At 40.1% G+C, this 23,898-nt stretch overlaps 1 protein-coding gene across 1 annotated transcript in view; it reads right to left on the reverse strand.

The window, feature by feature from the left end:
- Nucleotides 1-23,898, reverse strand: part of MARCHF6 (membrane associated ring-CH-type finger 6) — a 40,438-nt gene that overhangs the window by 12,612 nt on the left and 3,928 nt on the right. Inside the window, exons 2-18 of the mRNA XM_081014713.1 lie at nt 18,431-18,527; nt 17,255-17,328; nt 16,540-16,683; nt 15,068-15,140; nt 13,729-13,897; nt 11,927-12,119; nt 11,436-11,497; nt 10,123-10,155; nt 9,631-9,682; nt 8,875-8,933; nt 8,016-8,096; nt 6,610-6,678; nt 6,437-6,511; nt 5,388-5,522; nt 4,410-4,529; nt 2,446-2,546; nt 981-1,118 (exon numbers count right to left, since the gene is read on the reverse strand). Of these exons, the coding sequence (XP_080870839.1) occupies nt 981-1,118; nt 2,446-2,546; nt 4,410-4,529; nt 5,388-5,522; nt 6,437-6,511; nt 6,610-6,678; nt 8,016-8,096; nt 8,875-8,933; nt 9,631-9,682; nt 10,123-10,155; nt 11,436-11,497; nt 11,927-12,119; nt 13,729-13,897; nt 15,068-15,140; nt 16,540-16,683; nt 17,255-17,328; nt 18,431-18,527 (1,675 nt within the window). The remainder of the gene's footprint in view (nt 1-980; nt 1,119-2,445; nt 2,547-4,409; nt 4,530-5,387; nt 5,523-6,436; nt 6,512-6,609; nt 6,679-8,015; nt 8,097-8,874; nt 8,934-9,630; nt 9,683-10,122; nt 10,156-11,435; nt 11,498-11,926; nt 12,120-13,728; nt 13,898-15,067; nt 15,141-16,539; nt 16,684-17,254; nt 17,329-18,430; nt 18,528-23,898) is intronic.

Below are 23,898 nucleotides of genomic sequence, written 5' to 3' on the forward strand. Positions count from 1 at the left end.
CCGGGGATCCATGCGCAAGCAGCAACCCAAAGTTTACATTACTTGAGAGTAACGTAACCCAAGGGTCTACTGTACAGTTCTTACAGCAGGGAGGGAAACTGCTCTCGTAGCCTGATGGAATAGCCATTGATAGATGGTGAAAGAAGGAGTAAAAGAGCCAAAGATGAAATAGTCCTGTTCTTCCTCGGCTTCAGCCCGATGGAATTAAGTCTTGAAATAATTAGAAGTAGTACTTCATTAATGTTTGGGCCATAGGCCATTCGCAATTAAGATTGAGCAAATCTTAGGATCAGATGATCGTTTTCCCTCTCATCTGTATGTGTGCATGCTAAATTTCTTCAGGAGTTGGTTAGCTTTCACACCAAGCTCTGACATCAAACATCCTATGAACATAAATTACTAGTCATTCCTACCCTCACAGATTGCAGAAACCAGCTAAAAGTCTCATTTTATAATATATCAGAATTTTGATATATATTTATAATTTTTTTTATGTTGCTTCCTCCTTCCCTGCCTGAGAAAAATAGGTCCCTCAAATAGGTCATGAAGTTCCATGGAAGTGAGATTTATAATTGACACTACTGAGCACCCCCAAAAATGGACTTCCAAAGAGCAAGACACCTAGAAGAGCTTAGCCTCTTATACCTGGGGTGATCACATCGGAAGCTGCGCCCAGGCTATTTGAGGCATTATAGGTAAGAGTAGAGAACGCAAAAACAAAATAATTATAGTTTTTAATTAACGAAACTATTTCCCCTCTTGTATAACCATACTAATAAATATTAGTAAAGCTGCACAACAATTTCCATTGATACACTTATACAGAGTAGCTTTTTAAAATATAGGTCATTACAAACCTCTGAATTTTTGCTATAAACACTTATTCTGCAGTATCTAAACATTCCATTTATATTGTCTAGTCAACAAAAAACATTAAAGACATGTGGGTTATTTGTGCTTTATGGGTTCTTTACACTTACAGTAAGTACCCGGCAGTAACAGTCCATGCTCGTACAAGACCCTTCAACCACTGCCTTGTGTGTCCTTGTTCAAGCAAAGCTGGAAGCACCACCTGAAGCAAAAGTAGTTCTAGGGAAAGTTCACTCACAGGAGCATCACTGGGAAACAAATAAAGCAGGGATGTCATGAACAAATACCCGTTATACATACATATAAAACTGGTATTCTGTAAGGCATTAAACAACCTGCAGCCTAGGGCCACTGTTTGTTTATATCCTACCATTCCCTCAAGTTGGTCCCCAACCCCATTTTGTGCAGCCCCAGTAACCCCCAAAGTTGCCCTATTCTTCCATCCCGTTAGAGTTCCTTTCTTCCTGTTTGTTTCCTCATTTCCTCCCTGTCTTTTCCCTTCACTAGTTTCAGGTAAATGGTAAAGGACAGTATTTTATTTGAATAAAAATAAATTGATGGTTTCCCCTGGTTTTATTACTTGGAGGGAAAGGTGGTGGGGTAGCACACTAACGTCAGAAGGGCATTACTTGCTTTCCAAAACAGTAGCTATTGTATTTTTAAAATCATCTGCATACTTATTGAGAGTAACCCCAACAAACCAAGTAAGGTTTACTTCTGAGTAGGACTGGAAATTCTAATTTGACGTGGCCATAGTGAAAACTGAAACATGAAACACCATAAAAAGCACCATCTGAATGCATGCCCTCAACAGAAAAAATGTCGTCCACCTGTTTTATAGCTAGGATTCTTGCCTGGTTTGAAAGCAATACTGAACTATGGTTTGCTGTTATGTGCAGAAGCTTTGTGCTCTCCATATTCTCTTCTACCACCACTGATCTGGCCACTAGGAGATCAGAAGCTATCATCTGTTTTCATCTGTTTCATCATTATGTCCAAATTCAAAACTATGGTTAATCCTAATGGTAATTTAGAAAAGCTAGGATTGTAAACTATGTCTGTTTAGTTAAAGTACAGTTAAGACTAATAACAGTTTGTCCTGATTCAGACATAACAAACAGTGGTTAGTTGTGTCCATGCCGGAGGAGTGGAAAGAAAGCTCACAAACCTAGGAACCATTCATGTAATGAATACCCAAGGTTTAGCATTATGTCTGAACAAGATCATTGTATACAGTGGTACCTCGGGTTAAGTACTTAATTCGTTCCGGAGGTCTGTTCTTAACCTGAAACTGTTCTTAACCTGAAGCACCACTTTAGTTAATGGGGCCTCCCGCTGCCGCCACGCCTCGATTTCTGTTCTCATCCTGAAGCAAAGTTCTTAACCCGAGGTACTATTTCTGGGTTAGTGGAGTCTGTAACCTAAAGCGTATGTAACCCGAGGTACCACTGTAGTTGGTATACTGGAACAAAGTTTACAGCTACACAGCCAACTGTTTGTTAAAAATATGCACATATGCATTTGCAGTAAAAGAACATACTATGGAAGACAGAAAATATTCCAAAAATAAATTACCTGTAGAGCATTACATTATATGGAAGAAAATGAGGCAGCAGATATTTAATAATTCGTATAGGAAGCCAAAGCATGAGCAAGACGATCGACCCGAAGACAATCTGCAACGAGGAAGATACTCTGTGTGACAGCCTTAATTTAAAGTCTATTTATACACTAGCAAAATGCATGGACTGGACAATCATGAACAAGTTATGAGGTTGTGCACTTCCTCCTCTGCTCTGTGCATTCTCTGCTCCTATCTGCTGCTAATCATAGTTTGCCATGACACTGAAATCAGAACAATCTGGCCAGCACTGAACTTAACAGTAAGACTCAGCAACCATTTTCAAGCCATGATTTCCAATTCTTGTTGCGAACAAGTGCTAGCTAGCCATATGCCACATTTGCACATCGTGCTAGGCCAAACCATAGCAGAGTGAATGTGCTGGTTCCTGAGGAGCAGATCAAAACTGCTTTGTTCCTCAGTGAGGTTTTTAGGTAACAGCTAAGCAAAGGTTTGGCTTAGTGTGTTGTCTAAACCTGACATGATGGTTAAGGCCTTTCCTCCTTATCCAAAACCTGCAATCATAGAACAAATCTTGGCCACAGATGGTGCTTAGGAAGGAGAGACCTTAACCACAATCCCTTGGCTTAACTGTTGCGCCAAGATGACCTTAAAAAGCCTAAGGAGGAGCAAATCAGGTATGAGCTCCTGTCTGAGAGCCAGCCCAGTAACACATTAATTTCTGAATGCCATGGTAAACCATGGTTAGCACAAGACATGGAAGCGAGGAGAAGAGGGAGCATGCTAGCTAGCTGATTGTTTCTAGTCTTGCAAACTATGGTTTTGATAACTCCCCGCATCAAAAAACTGTTTTGTTTCTTCTTCTTTTCTTTTCAGTTTGCACAAGTTGTTCACATACCTAAGCAACATAATCTATGAATCAATAAGCTCCATGAATCAGAGCTATCCATGAATCAGAGAATCTATGAATCAGAGCTCCATTGCAACAACCTGAAAGTACATTTTGGAATTTTCTGGCTCACAAGTTACATTATGGGCCTGCTACTAATATGAGATGCCAAAGAGAAAAAGAACCGGCTAAATATAGTGTCTGCATTGGCACTTGGATAATTTATCTGTAGATGTGGGTTATCAAAGGGAAAAACCTATTTACGTCAAAATCTGGATACAAAATTATTGGAAAATGAATCAGGAATGTTTACTATTTAGGCTGGGTTGTCACTTCTGCCTGGGATATGTACGCACTAAATTTTAGACAATCTATAAAACTGAAGCCACTGGATTTATTTCTGACTCTTCTCCCAGCATCAATTTTTGGGGCAGCAAGCTGAAAAGGATTGGATATTTTGCCCCAGGAACCAAAATGTCTTGTGCCATGTCTGCTTGGAGTATAATATATTGTTGTAACAAAATATTATTCTCTGCAATTGTATGCTTGCTAGTAATCTAAGTGACCTGAAGATTAGACATTTTCCACACAAGAAGCCCCACATACTTGCTTTTAAGTAACATTTATGTTATTTTCCTGTAACATGATCTACTTTTCCTTGGCACTGCTGAACAGTCTAAGCTCGTTCTTGCTGAATCATCATACTTCTGTATTATTGATACAAGTGAAACTTATTTCATCAGTAAGTTACACAGAAGAAAACTATGATACCAGCAAATATTTATAGAAAGGAAAAGAGACTTCTGGCCCCCATGGGTTGTATTCAACTAACTTTAACTCAGAATAGATTAACTGAAATTAGTTACCAAGATTCAGGTCTATTTCAATGTGTCTACTCTATGTAAACATGAACTGAATACAACCCAATATCTTTACATGCAGTTAGTTATTTTGTTTGCTAATAAACAGAGAAACAAACATTAAAATTCTAAACAGTAACTGAATAGAAAACATTAGTTGCTATAAAAATATAAACTTTTTGAAGAGAAACTGGAAACATGTATTTACCACTGATAAAATAAACCTCCTGAGATGTCTATAAATAGGCAGGTGAATCATTTCTTGAACTGGATTAAAGTCTGGATCATTTAAGTTCCTCAAAAACCAGAGGACGCCAGGTCTCAGTACCTGAAAAGAGAATATTAACATTTGAAAGAAAAATAAGTATAAGTAGGTTGATATTTGAAGGATTACAAGTTTTGACATTTCTCCCCCAATAATTTAACATTATAGAGACCTTAAAGACTCCTCATTTATGTTCAATATGGTCTGCATGTTAACCAAAACACTACCTACCTCCTCTCAAACTGGTTTAAAACAACCGAGCCAGTTGTTACCTGAGGAGGTAACAGCTGAGTTATGTCCAAGAGAATTACACGGCTGAATTGTGTCGAACATGGCTCTCATGCTCCCTCTGTTCATGTCAATCTCCCCCCCTTCCATGGCTTACTAGGCCCATTCCTGTCCTTCAGCCAATGGCACATGGACCACAAGGTGCAGAGGTTCTATGCATGGGTGAGGGGAAACCTTGAGGGTTCCCAGTTCTCACATTCAGTTCCGAGAAGCAGTGTCTGCATGAAATACCCCCTACACCTTCAGCTATACGATGCATGTTCTTACACAGCAGGCCGTGGCTCAGCAAGATATGGTTCCCTGCAGTCCCCCCCCCCAGCAGCCAACTCTGCTGCCTGCCCTTACAAGCAATTTGTGCAATTTTCGCTCACACATAGAATCTGCAAGCAGCAGCCGTTGGGACTGCTCTTGTTCCACTGCAGAATAGCAAGCATATACAAGACTGACACTCTTTATTAAGCCAGTACAAGTTGTAGGGCAACACATTGTCCCACCCTATCAATTATTACCTGTCAGCAAAGGCTGGTGAACAGAGATGAACACAAAAACAGAAATGCGGATGACATTAGCCGTTCCAGAGCCACATTCTTTCAACATATGGTTTTAGAAAATCACACTTCAGTCAAACCATACCTCTCTCAGCAAGAGAATGAAGGAAGCAAAGTAGAAGACATACACCATTCCCACTAGCCAGTGTAAGAACATTGTAGTGCCGGGGGCTGACTGAAAGCTCAATTCTCTATCCTTCAAAGTAGCATCAAACATTTCCTATGAAAAAATTAAAACAGGGAAGTAATTCTTTTTAACTCTCAACAACTAGTAAAATTGCATCATCTTTTATTTGTACATAACAGCAAAGTTCAAAATATATATTTGTAGACAGCATTTAGCAATGGTGAAAAAATAATGCAGCCCTTGCACAATAAATCTTAACAGACAACAGTATATTCTATAAGATTTTCCATAGCTTATATATGTCAGTTTTCAGCACAGAACTGTAGCCTTTTAAAATGAATCACCTTTGGTATAAAATCACTAAGAAAGCTATTGGAGATGGAGGATCCGTAGACTTTGGAGATGGTCAACCACATTTGCAGCAAAACTAGCTAACGATTAAGGTGCAGCAACCTTATGGAGATGGTAGGGGGAGATGGGGGAAACTGTGACGGGGCTACTGCCACTTCCTATGTCTTGCAGGCTCAATGAGGCAAGGCCAGGAGATGGGGATGGATTCCCCGCTGTCATATTCCATTTTCTTCCACCCATCCTCCTCTGCCAAACTGAATGCAATGGGAGGGGATTAACTACCTCGATTCCAGCATCCTTCCTGGGAAGCATAGGATTGTTCCTTTAATCTCATAATAGTCATAATAACCTGTTTGAACTATGCCTGGAGAACAAGGAGGCTTAGGATCCTGTGGACTCACCACCTCCCTTTACACAGCTGGCTTTTGCCTCCATCACTAGCAGGACAGCAGTGGACCCTTTAACCCTCTCTTCTCCACCAGCAGAACAGCACTTCCGCTGCAAAAAGATGGGTCCGATAATTTCTTAATAGTCATAACTTCTTTTTGCATTAATGGTCCTATTTAACAGACACAACCTACATAAGCAACCCTCCTCCTGACTGCCCCTTAGAATGCAGTGATAAATGTCTGTCTCCTAATAAATGCTAATCTTACCAGAGAGCATATGTCCAGCCACCAGCCACAGATGAGGGGGAAAACACCAATTTCTACCACCACTAACAATGACACCTGCAGAGGGGGAAAGACAGGTTGATTTTTTTATTTGGACCAACTACTGAATATTGATTTGTTATATTAAATAGACCTGCTCCTTAAGGCTAGAATACCTTGACAACTATATAGCAAACTCCAAGCAAGCGACGTGATCTCTGAAATTTTACAAGTGCTGCCAAGCCCTGTATAAATATGGTCAAGGAAAGTGAAATACTGATCTGTGAAGCAGAATGCAGAAGAAGTTCATAGGAATGAGTACTGAGCAACTAGAAGCATGGAAGTAGGAAACTGGTTCAAGGGGAAAGTATTCACTTAAATATAGATTTAAGCCTGTTGTCTTTGTCCATGGAGTTTTCTTGGCAGGGATACTGGAGTGGCTTGCCGGCTTTTGAATTATGGTGCTGGAGGAGACTCTTGAGAGTCCCATGGACTGCAAGAAGATCAAACGTATCCATTCTTAAGGAAATCAGCCCTGAGTGCTCACTGGAAGGACAGATCATGAAGCTGAGGCTCCAATACTTTGGCCACCTCATGAGAAGAGAAGACTCCCTGGAAAAGACCCTGAGGTTGGGAAAGATGGAGGGCACAAGGAGAAGGGGACGACAGAGGATGAGATGGTTGGATGGTGTTCTTGAAGCTACCAGCATGAGTTTGATCAAACTGCGGGAGGCAGTGGAGGACAGAAGTGCCTGGCGTGCTATGGTCCATGGGGTCACGAAGAGTCGGACACGACTAAACGACTAAACAACAACAACAACAAATAGATTTAAGCAATGTTTAAAAACCATAAGATATTCCTCACAAACACATATGGTCACTGTGGACCCAACACTTGGTACCCCTTAACTACAGTTGGGAGATCTGAAATCGACCACAGGAACGCACGCTTCCTTTGCCCAGACCCGCTCTTAATTCTTACACCAACCCCAACATTGTTAATGATAAAAGTTATCAAGAGTTCCTTCTTAACTAAAACTTGGAATCAGGTTTTGGAGTACGAAAGCCTTCTTAAGAAGGAACCCTGGTAAGCTTGACAGTGGTTAACACTGCTACTGATGTAAGAAATCAGGGCAAGAGTAGAAGGAATTTGTGCCTCAACAGGAATGAGGTTGCTCCAATCCTACAGAATGATCCTAATATCTTACTTACAATTATGAGTTTCCCAATGGTGCGCCCACACTGCTCCCATAAAGAGATAAAGACCATAAAATCATTGTTTCTTAGGCAAAGGTTGTGATTCACCTACCCAGCCCCATCAGCAGAGGCCCTGAATGAGGACTTCCACTTATGCAATGGGGCTTTCTCCCCTCTCCTCCCCACGCACCTGAGACTGTCTCTGGGGGTTGGGGGAACCCAAAAAATAGCACACGAGGGATTGCACCATCTAGCAAGCTGAAATGCTTGTGGAGACAAAATGTTCATCATAGTGCAACACTGAATTCCACCCTGTGTACTTAACAATGACCATCCATAGCTCAAACACTGAAAACATGTGCAGTCAGTACTTATGAAAGGATACATGACAAACTATTAGTGATACTGCCAGCAGTACATAGCCAACTATTGTCGTGATTAGGCCTTCAAAGTGAGATGCTTGAACCTAAAAAAAACAAAAACATGTTTAGACTGTGAACTCCTTGGAGTAAAAATCTGTCATTTTTGCTTTCGAAGGTTTGTAAAGCACCAAGTACACTGATAGGGTAGAATAAAATATTTCAATACCACTTGTGACTACCAAAATGTGTTGATATTTGCATGTTATCATCATTATTTTATACTTCCAACCTCATCATCCCCAGCCAGCTACCATGGATCAATCACAAATTTTAACTGTTATCTATGAAGGAGTCACATATTTCCAAAATAACAAGATCACTGTTAATGGGGGGTGGGGAATATTACTGTGAACGAGATAGAATCAGAAGTCTCAGAAATAAAGCTTGGTTTAAAATACAGGTTCACACATGAAGAAGGATTTAATATTCCATATACAGTTCCACAAATTTTGGCCTGGTTTACTGGCTAAGCCATACTTTGTGGTTGCCACCAATTCTTCCTCTTTCCCAAGTCCTATAATATATGCAGAGAACTTGAGTAAGAGAGGCTTTGGGTTGGACTTTTGCAAAAGGTGGAAGCACCTTGCTGTGGTTGCCTTCCGTATAAGTCTCATTGGGAGGGAAATAAACTACTCCTTTCAACAAGGGGTGATTTCTATCCCTTCCTGCTGAGCTTTTGCGGGCAATGACAGCAGCAGCAGCAAAACCCTGCTGCTACTTTCTGCAAAAGTCATGTTGTGGGACAAACTGTGTAATTTGTCTCCCGCATGTTGAGTTTTAAATAAATGCTTAAATAAATAAATAAATAAATAATATACTTACATATTCTTCAAAGCCTAGCCCAACAATAGAGAAGTGACCAATATGATAGGGACAAAACGCTAGAAGGGAGAAGGAAGAAAAAAAACCTAATGGAGTTTACTCTTTTCAACAATTCTCTAATGTGTGGCTTAAAATAATTTTTAATGAGCTAGCAAAAGGATAGAAATCTTTATGTGTTATCCGTTCAGCCAGCTACACAAAAGCTACACAAAAAGTTTTCCATCATTATAGCCCTAGGGCCCACAAGGCGGCTGAAATTACTGAGGTCCCCACCAGTCACAAAATGATGGCAGACTGACATAATCAGCAGGCCATTACTGAAATCATCTTCTACCGTTATCCAATCCATCTATAAAACACTACAAAAGCACTCCATGCTTCACTTGTGCAGCTAAGGGATAGGGGAGGGAACAGAAATAAACCTCTGGTAAATAAAATAAAAAACAATTCTAAGATGTTAGGGCTGTGATGTCAAATTGATACCATTGTGTACTGTCATTTACACAGACTTACACATGTTTAAACAAAGGAAATTTGAAATATTTCAAGTGCTTTTTTAATGCTTTTCACAGGCAACCAAACTTTTAGTTTGATTACTGGAAACATAGCACATTGGGATACGCATGCAAAGAAAATCAGAATTTTGTCTCTTGAGAATATTACAGAACTGTTGCTTAAAACTAATCCAGCTCTACTCTAATTTGGGCCCATATGCACAGCAATTATCCTGAAAGAACTGTAAATGCAGTCACTTACCAAAGACAAGTATGAACAGTGTGTTTAATGACACCACCCAGAATACATGTTCCTAAGAAAGAAAGAGGGAAACACTTCAGAAATGGCAATATCAAAGTATTTGAGAAGTAACTTAAATTTCTTATCTTGTGTTCTCATCAATCACCCCATTTTGCCACTAATTTGTAGGTAATGAAAGTTAAAGATTTTCTCAAATAAAAATTAATAATAATTTTTGGCCCATGTGTATTAGTTTTCCTCCTAACAGGACAAAGGATATTGCAGGTTCAAATTTTCACAGAGACACAATATAAAGCACATTTTTTTCAAAAGTGCCTAGCATAATCACACAGGAATAAAGGCGCTATTACTTCTTCTGATTCAGTAATAAAATGAACTGAAAGTATCTGATATAGTAAGAAAATAAACCGAAGATTATAGATCAAGAAGACAAACAGATGATGCGAGACACAATCCAACTACAGAGTTTTAGTGCAATAAAGCTTCACTTACTAAAAAAACTAGGGATCCATCAAGTCCAAGCATCTAGAAGTAAGAGATGATTTTGCTGTCAGTAACCAGAATCATCTACATTCACACAAGATTCAGCAGTGTCTGAAGCATCAAGGACCTGTTATCCCCCATCATTTTTTACAATACATGGGAGAGGTTGCAGAGAACCACAAAGTCCCCTAGGCTCTCTTCCACTTTTTCACATTTTTGGAAAGAGGATTTAGTGAAGAGCAGGTTGGCATGGTCTATTTAGCCCTGCCCTTATTCCATTCCTCACTACATGGCTATCTAGCCAGTTCATCCAACTGGGACAATTAGGCAGCAGCTTTTCAAACTTGACAATGTCAGGCTGGATCTGTTGCCAGGCAATACTGTGGCAAAGAACAGATAAGAAGAATGAGTCAAACTCATACAAGAATAAGCTTTAAGATCCACCAGTCAGATGTTACATGAACCTGCACACACCTGCCAAACAGCTGGTGCTTAGGGGATTCCCTAAATATATAACTAGCTTAAAACTGTGGACCAAGTTCAAAGAATTTAGCACATATAGGAAATGTGTTACTTTTATGTTCTTTGCAGTGCAACAGAATAAAATGTTAAGTGGCAGGTTAACAGCTCACACAAATGAGGGGGGGTGTGTGTGTGTGTGTGTGTGTGTGTGTGTGAAAGCTCATGAGTTTCTAGATGTCCCGCAGAAATCATTAATGATTGCCGGCTTAGAAATCTCTCTCACAATAACCTTGACAATAATTTTTCTATATTCTCCAAGGACTGCCATGTGTCTTAAGAAACTGTATTAAGCAGTGATACACAAGAACTAGGAACACAGTTGCCTAGTTACGCAAGAAAAATGAATTTTACTCTGACAAAGCATGCCATGCCACCTCTGAAACCTCTTTTTCTTTTTCTTTTGTAACTTCAAGAGGTAACTGGGATCAGAGAAGCAGCATGGGGGAAGGGGACACTCAATTTTGTCATTGTTCACCACTTCCCAATTCCCAATTTGTCTTCACAAGCAGCTTTTTCACACTATATATTTCTCCTCTCAAACATACCCATTTCAATCACATCCACCCCACAGAACGCTTTCCTTGTTAAAAAGGAGCCATCATCCTATCATTCAACAACCATGGTTTCCTGCTATGAGGAAAGGCCAAGGTAGTGGATGCTGGTTCAGATATATCTGTCCAAGGTCAAAGTACGGAAAAGCATCCTGAACTGGTTCCAAGATTATGGACGTTATTAAAGCCATACCATGTCTGAATGACTCAAAGCAAACAGCATTTCCAAAATATATAGTCCTTACTCACTCTCTCCCATGTAAGCTCTTCTGCTGCTCGATCCCATTCCAAAGCATTCCAGTTCATATCATCTAAATAGATAATTAAATTTTAAAATAGCTAAAAGTAAAACTCAACCAGGATAGTAACACTGAATAACTGGACAGGCCTCTTACGGCCAATTTAAGGTACACAAGTGTTCTAACAATAAAATAAAATATGTTCTGCATGTTCAGATAAAATGGTTGCCAAGTTTGTTGCTTGTAGTAGGTTAAGTGTAACCAACCGCCCTGAAAACCTGATGCATTGTTCCCACAATTCACCAAATTACAATGGATTGGTTTTTTAAGGTTCACATAAGGAAACATAAGGCCAAGTTTGCATTTTACTGATGCGTGGCAGGTTTTACAAATTCTTATGAAAATTTCCAGGAAGCAAGTCATGAAATCAAATAGCCAAAACACAACCCTATTATCCTGGAACAGGGTACAAATATGGTCGTTAAAAAGTAAGTAATATACCTTGTCCTCCATTGTTGGCATCTGCAGCATCTTCTACTACAACATCTTCTTCATCTTCATTGTCTTCCTCTTCTTCATCTGGTTGTTCTTCCTGGATTTCTGGATTTTCACCTACAACTGCATTCTCAGCTGGCTGGTCTGCAGGCTGGTCAAGTGCAGCATTTTCAGCTCCACCATTTCCAACACCCTGAACCTGGCACAGAAGGAAAAAACCCACACAATTTAAAGAGTTCTGCTATACTATGATGAGTTCCTGCATCATTAGAAATGTCAGGCAACACATTTGAGTGTTAAGAAAATTCATTTGAATTGTTTTTATCATAGATTTGCAAAAAAAATAATAAGAGAAGGTGAGAATGATACAACTCTTCAGAATTTAAAGAAATGTTTTAATAAAGCATGTAAGCGTCAGCTTCGTGTGCATGAAAATTGTTAGATAAAACAAAGATGGTTGAGTGTGTGGCAGGTCTCTACTGTCAGGGAGTGAAAACTAATGTCCATTAAAAATTATGATTTCCTTCTTGTCCAACTTTATCCTATCTAGAAAGATGGCTACAAGGAATCTAGTAAAGACTGTAAAGACTGCCTTGCCCCAGAGCAAGATGCTTATTAAAATATCAACACATTGTGGTATCTTCTGCTTGTCAGAAACATCTGCAGCTTGGTCTCCCTGATATACACAAATCCATACCAGTATGAGACATTAGCTACAGCAAATAAAGTCCATTTCTCAGGATGTACCTGAGTGACTTCCCTGGTATTTAAGTATCTTAAACTGAGAGTTTAAGTATCTTAAACTGAGAGGTGAAGAGGAGCAACTGGAATAAATTTATTCTCAAAAATTCAGAGGATGCCAGTTTCTTCAATCTGATCAAGACTGGGCAGGTACAGTCTCAAATAGGAAAATTATTCTGGGTGTTTAAAGAAAGATGATGCAGGCTTAAGGGGGAGGGACCCCATTTCACTGTGATAATTGAGAAGAACCATGTTTTAGATTAGCTTCCAGATGCTACTTTAGATGTTGATCTCAGATTTTGAGGCTATAACAAGGAGTTTAACATGTTCCCTCTTTGCTCTCATATCATTACTGTGAAAACAGGACAGGAAATAGAACCTGTAACATATGCACATTTAGAAGTAAAACCACGGAGACTACACTACACAACTTTCTACAGACACCTCTGTAATATCAGCCTCCTACGCTAGGATCTTTCTTGTAGAAATAAGGCACATGATCTCCTGTTGCAAGTATCCCACTAAATATTTCTGGTATTACAGCTGCTATGTCAGTTTCACAAACAGTGTTGCACAGCTTAATGATCTATCTGAATGCAGCCATTCAAAGACTCTTAAGATATTTGATAAAGGTACAGAACAAAACACTATACAGTGGTACCTCGGGTTACAAACGCTTCGGGTTACAAACTCCGCTAACCTGGAAGTAGTTGCCTCGGGTTGCGAACTTTGCCCCAGGATAAGAACGGAAATCATGCAGCGGTGGCACCATTACCGAAAGCGCACCTCAGGTTAAGAACGGTTTCGGGTTAAGAATGGACCTCTGGAACAAAATAAGTTCGTAACCTGAGGTACCACTGCAGTAGGAAAGTTGCTGGTACTAAGTGCAATCCACAAGTCAATGAAGCTTCTGCCAGAAGAATGCATTATGCAACAGGATATGTGTATTTATCTACCTAGTGTTAGACAATTCTATATTGGGGTGGGGGGAGTAAAGAACAAGCTAATGTGCAATAGAGAGGAATTCAAGCTAAAAGTTACAACCGAAAAACTGAAGGACACATTACCTCATTCTGTTGCCCAACACCATTGATGGCTTGCTGCTGATTTTGTTCCAGCCACTGTGGTGCTCCTCCGTGGACAATTTGTTCACGTAACCATACAAGGCTGATAAATGCACAGAGTGTGCACGTCACCACAAAACAACCTTGCAAACAGTCTGCCAGTAAATTCTCTCTATTGAAGAGACAACCAACACATTCTTTACACTCATTATCACAACTGTTACGTTCCAAATGCAACATCATTGTCGACTCACTCTGCAATCAGTCACCCACGCTTAAGTAAGACCTCCTTAATGGTACCAAATTTACCTGATTTTGAACAAAAGAACAAGTCAAGATCTCCAGTAGAAGATCTCGCTGTGGAAGCCTTTAGTTATTTCAATTTAAATCTATTCAATGTGTCATGCTGATCTCAAGCTACTTGCTATCTGCACAAAATTATTACTTAGAAGTTTCTCCAGCATCTTCATTCACCTGATGATACTAATCTGATCCTTTATTTTGTGATGAAGCATTTAAAATAAGGCAGTGTAAGACATTTACCGGTACTTTCTTTTACTTTATTATTTATTACGTCCTGGAGGTTTTGAGCTGAACAAAAAAGTGCCCTGAGTAAGATATCAGAGGTTGGTGAGATGCTGTAGGAATTAACACTGGGGATCATTACAGGCCATAGATAGCTTCCCTGTATATTTTTGCATTAAGCCCAATTATTTAATACACTGATAAATAAATACATCTCATTTTATTTCTACATTATAAATTTTTGCATGAATTTTCTATTCCATTCCAATATACTATTTATTTTTAATTAAAAGGTTGCCTTTCTGCTACGGGCTCTCAAACAATTAAAATAAACTATACTTTTAAAATGTACATAATAATGTAGAGTGTTTTACAAGCATAAGCTGAATAACTGCTGTACTGGCCAGGCAGAGAAGCAGACAGTCTCATCTTAAGACAAGTTAGGCTGGGATCCTACATGTGAATACTTACATTTTCACAAAACAAAAGTGGTATCTTTTCACACAGATAGATTAAAGCAGAGGCTATATACAAAAACATATTTTATTCATACTAAAACTGGAAATTATTTATTTTGTACAGTGATCGCTTTCTCTATTACTGAATTACCCAGAAGCACTATTCCCAGGCTAGTTATTAAATTCGTTCACTTACAGTATATTAAAACACACAGACTGGACCATAAAGAGGAATAAATAATAATGCTACATTATTTAATTTTCTATCCTATCTCCTATCTCTTTCATTGTAAGAGAAAAACAGCAAGCTGTTTAGAACACAATGTGTAGAAATATCTATAGTATTAGCTAATACTTACGTTGACAGCATATCTAATGGCAGTGTCAGTAGTGAGCTCACAGAGCCAGTAAACAAGCACTTGTAGATACGGCCTAAAGGAGTAAAAATTGACAATAAAATGCAGTTTCCGCCAATTAAACCTGGGTTCTTTGGGGGAGTTAGAAGCATCCTAAAGTGCATTTTAACAGGCTAACAATGCTTCAGTAACAAGCCTAGTAAGATGAGGGAATTCAAACCAGGTTTGGGGTGGAGAGGAGTGTGCTCTTGCAGACCAATCCCTCATCCCTTAAGTCTGGAAAAAGTTCCATTTGCTTCAGACCTTGATTTCAAATAACACGTTAAAATAATTTTTAGGGGAAAGGCATCAGAAGCTCCAAACTTCCTTTATCAGGTTCTTCTTTATCAGGAACAGAGAATCATATTCGATCCGATTACCCAAACTATTCTTAACTTTAACAAAGTTGTTACAGATGTTTCTTGTAGAACCTGGGAACATATGCAAATACCACACCTGGAGTACTGTGTCCAGTTCTGGGCAACACATTTTAAGAAGGATATTGACAAGCTGGAACGTGGTCAGATAAAGGATCTGGAAACCAAGGCTTATGAGGAACAGCTGAGGGAGTTGGGTACGTCTGAGAACAGATATGATTCCCATCTAAACATATCTAAAGGGCTGTCACATGGAAAATGGAGCAAGCTTGTTTTTCCTACTCTGGAGGGTAGGACTTGAACAAATGGATTCAAGTTACAAGAAAGGAAATTCTGACTAAACATCAGGGAAAACTTTCTGAGAGTAAGAGATGTTCAACGGTGGAATGGATTCCCTTGGGAGGTTTTTAAGCAAAGGTTGGGTGGCCATCTGTCATGTATGGCTTAGTTGAGATTCCTGCATCACAAGGGGTTGGACTAGATGACCATTGGGGTCCCTTCCAACTCTATGATTCTAAGAGATGCAGGCAAACAGACCACAGTAGAAGAAACTGTTAAAGCTGTGAGGATTAAAAGGCACATGCAAGCCAGAGAATAACCTTCACCATCTTTTCGCCAATTAACATCTAAGACTGCAGTCTATAAGAATTTTAACACAGGCAAGAGGAAATCCAGCTCTTGCCATTCTGTCAGCATCTATAATACCAACATGGCTAAACTAGAAGAAAAGCAAACTTACTGTGAACTCCTACATAAAGTTGCCTTAGAAGGCAGCTTAAAAGGTCCAGGTGAAGCATTGTTCTCTGTGCAAACACTAGTGATGTTTGTGTTTTCCAATCACCTTTGAAGAATTATGCACACAGCATTCATAGCTGCTTTTTCTGAAATTCAGTGATTAAGAACTGGATATGATGAAGGTTGGAGCTTCTAATACTTTCCCCCTTAACTAGCTTACTGTTAACCATGGTTCTGAGAGCCCCCTGACAATAAAACATTTCCCCTCCCTCTTGTACTGCTCAGCCATATGCATATTATACGTCCACAAAATGAGATACTTACATGCTGTAAGAGGTACAACTCCTAACCATGCAAAGGCCACAAGTGTATAGTGAAACCAGTATCGTATTGCTGTGCCAATACTTGTAACCAGTCCAGCACATATGTCTTGGATTGGAAGCCGAGAAGGCATATCTGGGGAATAAACTAAGAAAAGAAAGAACGGAAAGGATTGCAATTTTACTTCTACCACTCTGAATTGTTTTTATGAGAAACATCATAGTATTCCTGCAAAATTTCCCATGACAATGAACTGAAAATACTACATGGTCATCTATCACTATAGGTTTAAAGCAAAATAATGACAGAGACCAATTTAGATAAATCCAATCTGCAATGTGCCTTGCTTATGAAAGTGTTGCTGTGTCAGGTGGCACATCCATAAACTCCAAAATGCTCACTAGCAGTATGGGTGTTATTTTAAAATGAAAACAATGGGGTATCATATGGGATACTATTTACATGAAGGATTTTCTAGTGCTGTTGTCGGATTTCAACCAAGCCAGCCAAACCATTGTTTCAGAAGGGGTTACAATGACTTGGCCATATCTCAGATACACAGCTTAGAGACAGTGCAGTGCCTATAATATTTAGTTTACTGGAGGCAAGCACACTGCTGGTGAACCTGCAAATTCCCATGAAGACTCTCTGTAGCCTAAAACCACCATAAAGAAAAGTCTTTGTTTAAACACATCACAAACTCTCACCATATACTTACTTGGTGTGAAAGCAAATCTATGTTTACATAATTCACAGTATTCTTTTCTGCTGTGTTTGAGCCACTGAACTAAGCTGAAATTAAAAAGAAACATGAGTACAGTGTATCTACAGTTTAAAATCTACAAGTTATTTTTTGAGTGTCAGAAATTAAGAAAATGCAGTAAAATAATCAGTAAAATATACTTTTAAGAAAAACATTAATAATTCAAATTCAGAGGGGTAGAAAAACAGAGATAATGCCTTTCTTTAAGTACTCTTGTTTTGCTGATAGTGAACATGTTTGAAGAGCATAGGCATACAGTTCAAGAGCACTGCTCTCCAGAAACCGCAAATACAGCTACTCAGCTACAGTTATGAAAGGCATTCTTAAATGCCAACTAGAGCAGAAAGGTAGCATGTAAGTTTTCAAATCAAAAAAGACTAATACAAAGGGCAAAGGACCATGTGCTACACGTGCAAGGCTTTCTTCAGCAACCCCTTTCTAGAAGCAGGCTTCTGCTCCACATTTCTCTGTTCTCAAATGTGAAGGGACCCTCTATAGAGGCTTCCTATATTATTCAAGGGACTATGCCATCAAGGGAGAAACTGACATATCTCCTTGGATTGCATACAAAGTAAATTTACAGGGCGGAAGCTCACACCGCATTACATGTCTTCTACTATTGCAGTTGGCCCTTCACCTTCCTCTTCTCATCCCTGTAGCACCTTGAAAGTCCCCCTAACTCTACACCAGAGGGTCCCCCAACACTTCAGAACAGATTTTAAGGGCACATGGGAAGCAATGAGGAAAGTTAAAGTCTCACACAAACAGCTATGGATACAACCACAGAAATGACAAAAAGGAGCAAGCATTTAAAACACTAAACACTATTAATACATAGATCTAACCCTTCTAATAAAAAACAATATACCCTTAATATCTTGCAATTCTATAAAGGGGTTTCAGATACTTCTTGTGTAATCCCATTAATTACACAGGGATTAAAAATAATATATGCAGTTTTTCTTCCCCACACCTCAATACTTCCTTAACATGTAAACCTATGCTTATGGGTTCGTGGTCCACCAATTGGGAACCACAGAGCATTATTTATCTGCCAGATTCCCAAAATGTTCATAGCGATTTCATGCCGTAAGCATATATGAATAGGCATTGACATATTTTGAAACTTACCATTCTTGATGAATGAATTTAATACTGCCAGTGCATACACACGGATGATAGAGAGGTTTCTCAGGAGTTCCTTCAGACCGACATACTCTGCATATGTCTGTTAAACACAAATAGAATACAGAATAAAACTAATAGAAATGCTTTCCATTATAATAAGATACTTCTTTAAGTTTCCTGGTGTATCAACTTTTCCTAAATCGTAAAAAAAAAGGAAGATCAATAAGTGTCAGCTTTTATCCCCTGAATCTGTCATTGGTGCCTTGTTATTATTTTAAGATAACAAAAATAGGTGAAATACTATATTTAAAACAAGAGCATTAAAAATACTTTTTGGCAGATGTTCTTAAACAAGCAATTTTGCAAGTGTACTCTTCAAATGCAGGATGTTCTAACAAGTCACAAAGGAAGTAACAATAGCAAATTCTACTCCTGGCTCTTATATTGACCAGTCCAATGTTGAAGCCTAGAAGCTTCACTGGGCATTCTCCTATAATCTGAAAAACACTGCAGCAATTCACATTGCATGGGGCTTCAGTCAAGAACATAGGAAGCTGCCTTCTACTGAGTCAGACCACTGGTCCACCTTGTTTAGCATTCTGTGCTGACTAGCAGCTGCTCACTAGCATTTCCAGCAGGGCTCATTCCCAGCCCTACCTGAAAATGCCAGGGACTGAACCTTGAATCTTTCACATGTAAAGAAAGTGTTCTACTATTCAGCCGTGGCTCTTATTAATCTAACACTAACACAGGAAGAATATTAAAATACTCCCAAATACAGCAGTCTCCTCAATGTTGGCAAAGACTGGTATAGATCCAAGTTTCCCCTAATAACAGGGTTTAATTTGTAACAGGCATCAATGGAATACAGCCCCAATATCCATTTTCAAGGCTTCATTCATATATAATGCTAACTTAAGCCATGGTTTAGCATTAGGGTAGACAAGCCAAAGCGAGCCTTGGGTTTACATGCTCCCCACAAAATGTCAAAGGTCGTAAACTTCAGTTTCACAATAACTGCGGTTTAGCATTATATTCAAACCTTAAATGCAATCTTAGCTACCATTTGTTGAAACAAGCCAGCTTCACAAACAATGCTTTGAAGTTGGCTTGTTTCAGAAAACCATAATTAAGATTAACCAAACTTTGTCCAGGTTCAGGTGTCACAATTTGTAGCTAACCTAAAACAGAAATGAAATCTCCTTAGCTCATCCTCATAGGTGACAAGAAAACCTATAATTATTTAAGTGTTTTCAATTCTTGACCATGCATTGGATGCCTAACAGCACTTTGTGTAACACAGCAGAACCGTAGGAAAACGTGTCCTTTATATGACAGCTCTATGATAGCTTAACAGCTGTGACAAAAATGAAATAATGTGCATGGAAAAGAGCTACATGAGAGTGGAGAGATAGACATCACTATCACTGCCTTACCTGGCAAGAAATTGAAAAACTAGAAGCAACGGTTCAGAACTTGATAATGTTGTGAACTACCAAATGAATGCACTAACAGAAAGGTTGACCTATTTGCTGGCTTCACACCATGTGGCAGCTCTCCAGGAAAGCCAGTGCACTCTCAGTTCCACACAACACTCTCATACATACTATAACTCTAAAAGGGCACTTTACCCATGTATCTTTCCTATTCACGTTCTGAACATATATGTGGGGAGAAAGCCAAAGGGTCTATAATCCACCCTGGAAAAGCTATGTAATGTAAACCAAGGGAATTTACATTACAGTGGTGCCTCGCAAGACGAAATTAATTCATTCCACGAGTTTTGTCGTCTTGCGATTTTTTTCGTCTTGCGAAGCACAGTGTCGGGAAAGTTTTGGAAAAGCTTCAAAAATCACCAAAGTCTTTAAAAACCTCAAAAAAAGCTACCACACCACGTTCTATGAGTTGCTCCTTGAAGTCAAGTCGCAACTGTATTAACGGTGTTAAGAAAACGGAAACAAACTTGCAAGACGTTTCCGTCTTGCGAAGCAAGCCCATAGGGAAAATCGTCTTGCGAAGCAGCTCAAAAAACAAAAAACCCTTTCGTCTAGCGAGGCATTCGTCTTGAGAGGTACCACTGTACCAAGAAAACAAAAAGGGAAAGACAGAAAGGCTGGATTAAATCTAGTTGCCTGTAGGCATTTCATGTATTTTCCTAAACAGTGACACAAGTGAAAAGATTAGTCTAACCAGTTTAACTTGTTCATTAATTCAGAATTTAATAGAGCGTTTATACAATCCAGGCCAGTACGCATTGTATAAGACTCATACTTTAAAAAAAAAAAAGGCAGCTACTCATTTGCAGCAGCCATGTCTGCTTTGTTGTATGGCAAAGCATGAAAACAGTTGCATTCTTTTCTTTCCAGTGTTATTGTTTCTGGTTTCACTTCTGCTTCTTCTTGTTTACTGCATGACTCCCTGGCCTTGCCTCAGTCCCAGTACAGAAATGCAAAGTGGGCCTGACCTTACTCAGCTGTGACCACTTGGATTTTCAGTACTGTACCAGGCTAGACTAGGGTTGGAGTGTTGCTATTGTCTATAAGAATACCATATCCTTGATCAGGAAGCCTCTTGACATCATCATCATCATTTATTATTATACTTATACCCCACCCATCCTGGGTCTGCACCTGGTATTGGGCCAGAGAGACAGATCAGGGGTGCTGCTGGGCTACTAACCACCCTGTTGCCTAATGGTATCCCTGATCCAGCTTGCCAGGGTAGTCTCTGGGGTATTGTTGGAGGACCCTAAAACAATAATCCTGGGTGACTTCAATAGTCACGCAGAGGCTGTTGTCGGGCCAACTTGAGACAACATGGCCTCCATGACAACTATGGGTCTCTCTCAGATGGCCATTGGTCCAACACAACCCTCTGGAGCACTCAAAGACCCGCTGTGACCAACTGACCACACACTTTGAGGATAAAGTCACTTGTCTTTGGAGTGATCTTCACTCTGCACCTGTTGCAGCTCCAGATGAAGTACCCAGTGTCAGTATTAAGAATGTTTTGTGGGATCAGTTTCACCTTAGGCAATCAGCTCATGTGATCATGGTGGCGGCAGCCATGCATCTAACCACGTGCCCCATCAAATCCTGTTCCTCCTGGCTTATTAAGCTGCACTGAAAAAGGCACTGATGTGACCACTCCTAAAGAAACCGCCTCTGGACCTTTGGATTGGAACAACTATCAACCAGTTGCTAATGTCCCCTTTTAGGGGAATATGGTGGAGAGGGATGTGGTGGAAGCATTCTTGGAGGACCCAGATTATTTAGATCCATTTCAATCTGGGTACAGGTCTGGCCATGGAACTGAGTCAGCCTTGGTCACTCTGACGGATGACCTTTGCAGAGGGCAGGACGGGGGAGGGCAACTTTACTCCAGTTTCTTGATCCCTCATTGGCTTTTGATACCACTGACCATGGTATCCTTCTGGAACAGCTTCAGGGATTGGGAACTGGGGGCAATGTATTGTAGTGGATCCAATCGGGGCAAGTGCCTTTCAGCCTCCTGGAGGCGACTATCTCCAGTGATATTTAATATCTACATGAAGCTGCAGGGAGCGGATGTTAGAAGTTTCACAGTGAGGTGTCATCAGTATGCTAATGACACTTAGCTCTGTTTCTCCATAAAATCTTACTCAGGAGAGGCCATTGCCTGGATGCAGTGGTGAAATGGATGAGGGAAAATAAGCTGAGCTTGAATCCTGGCAAGACAGAAGCTCTGTGAGTGAGTAGCTCCTACAACTGAGAAACCGATCAATTGCCTACTCTGGATGCAGCATGATTTCCGACAGAAGTTAGAAATGTAACACCTATGCACTGGCTGTTGATATGCTACCAGGACAAGTTCAAGGTGTATGAAGTATATGAAGCCCTTAATAACTTGGGACCAGATTACCTACAAGGTTTCCTTACCCCACACATGCCGACTTTTTGTCCCCTTACAAGGAAAAATGGATTTAGGAGTACTGATAAGAGTGGGATGCATGGAGTGCAGGGGAGGGGTTGTACTTCGGGGGGGCACACTTCATTCTCCTTCTGCGGTAGTTTGCCCATCTTGTACTCAGCTCTCACCTGTGGCTCCTAGAGGCTGTCAGCATGAGACAGCAGCTACACCCCCAGGATATGGCTTTGACTGTCTCAAACCCTCAGTGAGTTAGGGACTTCCCCTGCATGTGAAGACAGGCTACAGCAGATTGAGCGCATGAGACCAATAGCGGGTCCAACAGTCAAGAAGGCAGTTACAGCACACGCTGTAGAGGGAAACGAGGGGCAGATGGGGCTCATCAACCAGGGAAAATGGCTCATTTAGGAGAAGGAAAACTGGTCCTAAACCTCTGCTGTCTTACAGCTATACTCATTTGTGAGAAAGGCATAGATGGTTGGACCTCCTTCCTTCCATGAAACTACTGTGTAAGGTCACAGGGAGATTTGGAGCGCAGTGTTAACAGTATGCTGATGACACCCAACTTTGTTTCTCCTCTCTATCTGTTGCTAATGAGAACTAATAAAATGAAAATGAATCTAGATAAGATATTCTTGTAGTGTTTGATTCGCCTCCCAAGTAGGTGATGGCCAGTCTGAGGGAAGCTGTTCCCCATATCAGTCTGCCTGTAATCTGAAATCTAATGGGGAAGCCTTGCTGGTAGCTCCAACTTCAAAGGAAGTTTGGTGCTCCATGACCTGCTGAAGGACCACCTCAGTAATAGCACCCTGGTTCTTGGGTACACTCCTCCTGGAGGTTCTGCTGGCACCAGTTTATTATTTATTTATGTCATTAAATGCATACACTGCTTGAGTGTAAAAAAAACCTCAAAGCATTTTACAAAAAAAGATAAAACAGTAACAATAAAGCAGTGTTGTTTATCTTCAGGCAACTGTAGAAAACCTGTCTCTTCCACCATGCTTTTTAATGTAGAGGGATTCCAAAATCACAGAAAATTCCCAGAATGAAATGGATCTCGATAATTAGTATTGTACAAAAATGCCTGGTACAGTCACCAACCACTTAAGCATCTTGCCAAAAAAGGTAAGATTTGCGACTGGTCAAATTTGGCACTATCTTCAGGTTAATGGAGTGTTTCTTTAGGTGTGATCTTGCAAATACCTCCTTCAAGGAAGAGTGGACAATTCCCTTGTGAAACAAGGCCTTAATCATCTCCCAAATCCAAGAGGCCATTCCTCCCTTAGCTGCTGTGTTGTAAGCCAGAAAGAGCAAGGGTTGCATAAACAGGTAGTCGGCCACACTCCAAGCACCTTGCCTACATCCCCCAGCTGCAATTCAGCCAAAGAAACAAAATGACATAGTACCCCAGATACATTCTGAGACTGATTTGCAAGCCAGATCCTGGTACACAATCCTGCTTTGTAGGAGGCATTCAAACCACAGTAACCAGGTTTGGACATCAAAGCAACAGCAGTTTAATTAAGCTTGGCATGTGAGGGAGCACAACATGTTCCCTCTCTAAG

This window comes from Podarcis pityusensis (assembly GCF_964106645.2).
Source record: "Podarcis pityusensis genome assembly, chromosome: 7".
NCBI lineage: Eukaryota > Metazoa > Chordata > Lepidosauria > Squamata > Lacertidae > Podarcis > Podarcis pityusensis.